Raw genomic sequence first — 7,252 nt, forward strand, 5'->3', positions numbered from 1 at the left:
GCAGGACCCTCAAGCTCCCAGGCCTCTGGTAGAGGACCCGAGCTTGAAGGAAGGAATACAAGACCGCCCCAAAGTGGGTGCGAGTGGGGAATTTTTTTTTAGTGTGTGTGTGTGTGTGTGTGTGTGTGTGTGTGTGTGTGTGTATATTGAACCAACATACAGCAAAACAGCACCCAAATATAAAGTGCAACTAATTATTTAATTACCACATACATGCTCATGAGGGCACAGAGCTGCAAAACAGCAACACAGAACTGCAAAACAGCACCCAAATATAAAGTGCAACTAATTATTTGTTAATTTCCACATACATGCTATCTCATCCACAGCTTTCAGTAGGACCTGACTCTCTCAATGAGATACTCGTGGCTTTGCCTGCTGATGCACAATAGACTGAATGTCAATGTCAAACTCTGTGCATCCAATCCGAATCAGATGAAAAAGCGTGTCATCCCTGAGCCTGTTTCTTTCTTTTGACTTGATGTGCTTCATTGTTAAAAAACTGCTTTCACAAATGTATGTGCTCCCAAACATACTGAACATTGAGAGAGCAAAATCTTTCAGGGGGTAAAACGAGACTCTGGTAGCAGTTTCCAAAATGAATTTCCCTTCTCATTGCGCCTTGCTTGAAAAAATGGGTCTGACTGCAGATCGCAGAGTTCAAGCTGCAATTCTGAGGGTTGCTCACTGACAGCATCAGCTATTCGTGGCTGCATCATGTGAAAATCTTGGAAACGATGCTTGAACTCATTCTGCAATTTTTTGATGTCGGCCTTATATTTGTGAAGTAATTCCTCACACTTAGGGACATTTTTTGCTTCTCCTCACAGGCGGGAAAGTGTGTCAAGTTTAGAAAACGGGATGAAAAACCTTCCCAAAACAGTTCTAGTTTATTCTGAAATGTGGTCATGTGTGCATACAGTTCACACACAGTTTGGTGTTTCCCCTGCAAATTTGTGTTCAAGTGATTTAGATGTGAGGTAATGTCCGTAAGGAAGGCAATGTCGCAAAGGAATGCAGTGTCTTTGAGTTTCCTGCAGTAGGCACTTGTATCACCATGAACGCTGTCCTCCAAAAACACAGGTATTTTGGAGCGCAGTGCAAAAAAACGCTCAATACACTTCCCTCAACTCATCCATCAGATATCGGTGTGCATTTGTAAATCCCCATACGCTGCGTCCACTTCTCCAGAAAGGCTAAAAATCTCCTGTGACTGAGAGACCTGTTCCCACCACGGATGAGCTTTGTTATTTTAGTCACTAAATCCATAACGTGGCTAAAGTCCAGCGTCCTGGCACATAGGGCCTCCTGTGGAGATAAATGAAGATTACATTTAACCTTTAAAATTAGCCTATGTTTGTCTTTCATGTCAAATAATAATATTAGGCCTACTAACCTGGTGTATGATACAGTGCAGTATAGGGCAGTTTGCTCTGTTCTGTTGAAGGAGCCCTTCAAATCCGGTGTGTCTCCCCTGCATCGCGGGTGCGCCATCCGTAACAACTGCTGACAGCTTGTCAAAGCCCCGGTATGCTCTTGCAACATTATTAACGGCATTAAAAATGTCCGTGCCCCTGGTGGTGTCATGCAACAACACCAATTTTAGTAACTCCTCGTGCACTTCAAATGAACCGTCAATGGTTCTTGTAAAAATCAGTAGCTGGCTAACGTCCGTCACATCAGTACTCTCATCCAAGGCCAAGGAGAAGTACTTGCAGTCATGCATAACTTGTTTCATTTTTCCCTCGATATGATTGTGAATGTCAAAAACTCTGAGTCACCGTGCAATGAGACAATGAGACCACTTCAAAGTTTTTCACCAGGTTATTGTCCCCAAAAGCTTTGGCCATTTCAATGGCACACCTCTTTATAAGTTCGCCATCTGCTAAGGGCTTCTTTGCTTTGGCAAGCTGAAGTGCAACAGCGTAAGACGCATGTACAGTGAGGACACGTGTTCCCCTGTACAATGAAATTCTTAACTTGCCATCCACACAAATGCCACACAATATAAGTGAAATATAAAGTAGATATGTAGGTAACATAAAATCTAAATCACAAAATCTGAGGCACTTTAAAACAGCCAATGAAAGAAGCATAATGAAAAACACAACAAGAACAGCGTAGTGAAGAGGGAATGTATGCTATGCAAATGGTCAGCAGTGAGTGTGCAATTATGCCTGTGCAAACTGAGTGTGTAAACAGTAAAGGTGGAATTACATGAGGTAGTTCCTGAGTCAGCGGTTTAGGAGTCTGATGGCAGTCAGAAAGAAAGTTTTTCAGTTTAGAGGTCCTGCATTTCACACTCCTGAACCTCTGGCCTGAGGGTAGAGGTGTTAACAGTCCATATGACAGTAAACACTTGACTTGACATTATTAGATACATCTCCATTAACAGCTGAGGTTATGCTGCAGCTAGAGGTACCTCTTTGCCCATCTGGCAGTAATTTGGGTTGAAAAACAAAACAAAAAGTTATTAGATAATATTTTAATGTAAAAGATCAACAGAAGATGGATCTTCATAGCCATTTGTGTGTAAATAATCCTTCAGAATGTACTATATTTCCATCATTGATGTGAGATCAACTGGTTTTACCTTTGAAGGCCTTTCACATTGTTGGAGTTGTTGGCAGCTCAGAGAAACACTCCATTCACTCCAGTTATTCGGTGGTGTTACAGAGTGATGCCTCTTTACCTCATAAATAATCTTTGGATAACAGCAGACTGTGTTGTCTGTTTGTCCACCGGCTGCAGCAAATACAGACAAGGTTACAAACATGTAAAAACAAATTTGTGTGTGTCCCTTGAAGGCCACAAATGCATTTGTTGATCTACAAACAAAAACCAGATTTACAAATGTGTAAAAATGATTTGTGTGTGCAGTTCTTGAAAATGTATTTACAGATCGTTACATGCACAGATGAATCACGTTATGCTCGTGTGCAAGTTTTGAAAGGATTATCTCACTCTGAGATCCACAAATGTATTGTATGTTTACAAACAGGTGGAAAACTCAGGCATTTGGCTTTTCAGGCCTTTTTTCCAGAGATAAAATTGCTCATCACCTTGACTGAATAAATTCCGGTGTCATGTGGCTTTATCTTCATTTTAATCAGAACATGCCTGTGTTGTATTATAAATATCATTTTACTATTGATATTTAAAATATTGACAGTCCACAAGTTAGGTCCTCTGTTCAGGATATGTGGTAACACAGTTGCTAGCTAGGTAACCTATTATATAAAGTTAAAGCTAATGTTGGCAGCTGGTAGGTTACTAAAGTAGGAATGCTGTTAGCACATAGGCTACCCCAAGGTAAACAGATGAACAGAGAACCTATAGCCTAACTTGTGGGCTGGCATTATCTTAAATATTGATTGTAAAATAGTATTCAGAATTAGGGGTGTAATGATCCATTGATCAGGATCGATGCATTGATTGAACACCCTGTGATCTGATGATATTGATGCAAAACATAAGCATTGATGTTTTGCATGCTTTTATTCTGACAGCTCGCCACATATGTATGCATTTCTGGTGAAGCTGTTTGTTTATTTATTTTTTTCTTTTCAACTGCACAACAGGCACCAGGCAGTGCAGCTAGCATTCTGAAACTGGGCATTCACTCTAAAAGTGAGACGTAAGCAGCACATAAGCTACTGAAGACTTTGATCTATTCAATCCAGCTTCACTGTATTCAGGACGGCCATATGTCATCAGGACAGCGACCAGACAAATAGTCTGTGGGGATTAAATGCACCAGAGAGAAAAAACTTGTAGTGTAGAAAGTGTCATGGGTGACGTGCCTCACTTGCAGTTTTATCTGTTGTGTGAGAGGGACAAGTGACAAAACACTTTCTATGACAAATGGCCTCAGCCTGTAGCAGCCAAAAAAAATACACAGATAAAGTAAACTCTCCCATCAGGAACTTTTTTTGTATTTGTGACAGTGTAAATGCTTGTCTTAAAAAAGTTTATATTGAATTGGAAGGTCATCTTTGGTCCTTATTTGCATTTTAATAGCACTTGAAAGTGAATGAAGGAGCTCAATAAATTTTATAATTTATACTTCTGTTACATTTTAGTTAATAAAAATATAAGTGTGTGAAAGACGCAGATAATATCCCTTGATATGGATCGTAGCCCCAGCTGACCTTTCTGTGCGGAGTTTGCATGTTCTCCCTGTGCCTACGTGGGTTTTCTCTGGGTGCTCCAGTTTCCTTCCACAGTCCAAACATATGCCGCTTAGGTTGGTTGGCGACTCTAAATTAGACATTATGTGGAAGGGCATCTGTAAAACATGGCGAGTTAAACGTGCACATTGTCGGTTCAGTGGGAACTGATGACTTGCTGTGGCGACCCCTAACGGGAACAGCTGAAAGCAGAAAAAGAAGAAGAGGGTTGCAGGCCCATGAATCAAATTGTATTGCGACATATTTTTAAGTATCGGCAAACATGGGATCACTGGCAAAGAGAATCAGTATAGGGTTTTATCGTGATGAGAGTGGAGATTTTAAATCCATGTTGTTCACTCTATTAGTGTCATTGGTCTGAAGTAGTCGAGACAGAGTGAAGTATAACATCAAAATGTTATTTTAAATCATTTATAGTAAAGGAAAAAATTTGGTGGTGCTATTTCCTGTATATGATTTAAATCGCTCCAGGGCTTATTTCAAGAAATACAGTGGTACATATTCTCATGTCATAACATGATATTGCTGAAATGTGATGCAGGAGATTTTGCACATTGTCTGATAGAGCCAGTTTAAGTGCGACAGGACTGCGCCCTCTGTGACAATCTGTTGCCTGCAGCCCTCCTATTGTTATTTAAAGTCCCCATGGCTGCTCATTTTGCTCATTTCCAGCTATTTAATGTTTAATCTTGGGTACCTCTAGATTAGCTTGGCACCCTTCATAACTCCAAATAGTCTAGTTATTCTAAAACTCAAGGACCTCTTCCTAAAAATGAGTGGATAGTTCATGAACGCACACACCTCCTGCTACCAGTGTTGTGTCGAAATTGGATAGCACGAAAAACTGCAATGGCATTAATGAATATGAATTTCTCCTCCATAGACATATTAGCTTCTACAGCCTTACAACAATTTTCTCTAACGTTACAGAAACAAGGCATTAACAGACCTGCAACATGTGTTTTTAAACAACAGGTAACGTAGCGCCGACATTAACATCAAGGTTCGTTAATCCTCTCATTAACTGGCAACACCACATGTGGCAGACACACTGGCCTCTAGCAGTCAAACCAAGCAGGTACTGTGCTTCAGGGGAATCCGGCCTTGATGAGCTGATCACTAACTGCCCCAGGGGGGCTTCACTAGCTGCTTGTAAGTTAGACCTGGTCAGGTAAAACAGTGAGTCCGTGACATGCAGTAACCTGGGGCCCTGTATTTCCCTCCACTTTCTCTGGTTACAGTGCAGCAGCAATAGGGAAAATATATCCTCAAAACCAGGCGCAGTTATTGAGGAATGTCTTTGAACCATCAGTGTTTGTTTCTTTCAGCCATTGTTGCATGAGGCAATTCCTGCAGGTGCAATCAGTCAGTGGAACTGCCACATTTTTTTAAAATTTGTTATCTCTTGTAGTTGATGTTGGCCTCTATGTCCATGATGATGTCACACGGTTTTAAGAGCAGTAAGCAGGAGTTTACCTTTGGACCATGGAAAATAACTGCTGCAAAGAACCACATCATGAAATCCAAAGACATTGAACGGTGAGATGTTCCCTTTTTTGTATATCTATTTATGTTCTAAAATTTACATGGTAAATTCACTCTGGTAGTCAGCTTTTATTCATTATATAGCCTCAGCTTTGTTAATCTCAACAGATATTTAGTTTTGATTCTAGACTGTGTATGAAAAGATGGACTAGTTTACTGCCTAGCAGCCGAGTGAAGATAGCTCTGTATTTTTGAGGATCTACAGGTAAATGGTGACAACCATATATCAACTGATTTTTAAAGGGGCTGATATTCAATAATGAATTGCTGTGAAATGGATATATATCTATATATGTGTGTGTGTGTGTGTGTGTGTGTGTGTGTGTGTGTGTGTGTGTGTGTGTGTGTGTGTGTTAAAACTCCCAGACAATCACATTGCATTTTTGTCCATCAGCATTCTCTGAGTTACTGTACATCAATCCTCAGCTGTTCACCAGCTGGGAGTGGGCATAAACACACATCTTACACACAGGTAGAAACACATATACTGTATGTGCAAATGCATATATGAAGAGGTTAAGTAAACTCTCACTGAGGATAGACCAAAAGAAGAAGAAGGGGGTGGGCAGAGAATCCCAAAACAGTGAAGACACAGAGTGCTGAATTATCATCTCTAGCTGCAATATTTGATTTTTGTTTCATAACAAGTATGTCATTAAAATTGTCATTAGTCATTACGTCTTGCACCTGTCTGTCACTAAAATGGACAGTACAGGCTCTGTTTGGTGACTGAAAACTGTTTCACAATAGTTTTTGGTATTCACAGTATCTATCAATTTTTCAATCTAAAGCCCAAACTGCTCTAATACTCCACAAATCCAGTTGTGGAGTGGCAGTATAATAAAAGCCAGAGTAACACCCAGGGAGTGATTCCACCATCATGGCTGAGGTTGAATAAAGAGTTGTTTTAGTTTTATCTGTGCCTCTGATGGTTCATTATAGTAATTAGGTGGTCAGCGTAAATGAGTTTGTCAGAGTGGACCAGCAGACCATGGGTATGACAGCAGCCTCAGGCCCGGTCGCCTGGCAGACAGTGTCCCTGCCACCATTATGGAACTTTCTAATTACATCTTGGCTCAGTGGTGCTTTTCTTCACTTCCATTTCTCTGCCATTCTTGATCTGTTTCTGCTTCTTCATAGGCTGTGTGGCAATTTTATGCTTTTCTAAACAGTCAATCTAATTCTCTTTACAGATTAAAGCTAGATGCAGGTCCTCTTACTAGCTTTAACATGGTTTGTGTGTTGCAGCCAGATCAAGTAAGAGGGTAAGGATTTTACTAATTGAATGATTTAGATCGGAAATGGGTTAGTGCATGATTCATCTTCCTGCCATATGTGACGTTTCTGTTACATCATGATGTGAAATTTACTCTGATTATTTCATATGTCATTCTTAGAAGCATCACTGTGAGCTTGAGTTTTATTTCATTAATTGATATAATATATATTTTGTATATTTTACATTTTTGTGTTTATGGTTCATGTTTGAGCATAGTTTATTATTAACTTGACACTAA

The 7,252-nt window shown here is 40.1% G+C and overlaps 1 protein-coding gene across 2 annotated transcripts in view; it reads left to right on the forward strand.

Annotated features, from left to right (window-relative positions):
- Window positions 1-7,252, forward strand: part of tiprl (TIP41, TOR signaling pathway regulator-like (S. cerevisiae)) — a 46,188-nt gene that overhangs the window by 9,375 nt on the left and 29,561 nt on the right. For both annotated transcript variants that reach the window (XM_020621742.1, XM_020621741.1), the window contains exon 2: window positions 5,602-5,729. In XM_020621742.1, coding sequence (XP_020477398.1) covers window positions 5,605-5,729 — 125 coding nt within the window. In that variant the 5' untranslated portion in view covers window positions 5,602-5,604. The remainder of the gene's footprint in view (window positions 1-5,601; window positions 5,730-7,252) is intronic.

Source organism: Monopterus albus, unplaced genomic scaffold (genome assembly GCF_001952655.1).
Source record: "Monopterus albus unplaced genomic scaffold, M_albus_1.0 scaffold267.1, whole genome shotgun sequence".
Lineage (NCBI taxonomy): Eukaryota > Metazoa > Chordata > Actinopteri > Synbranchiformes > Synbranchidae > Monopterus > Monopterus albus.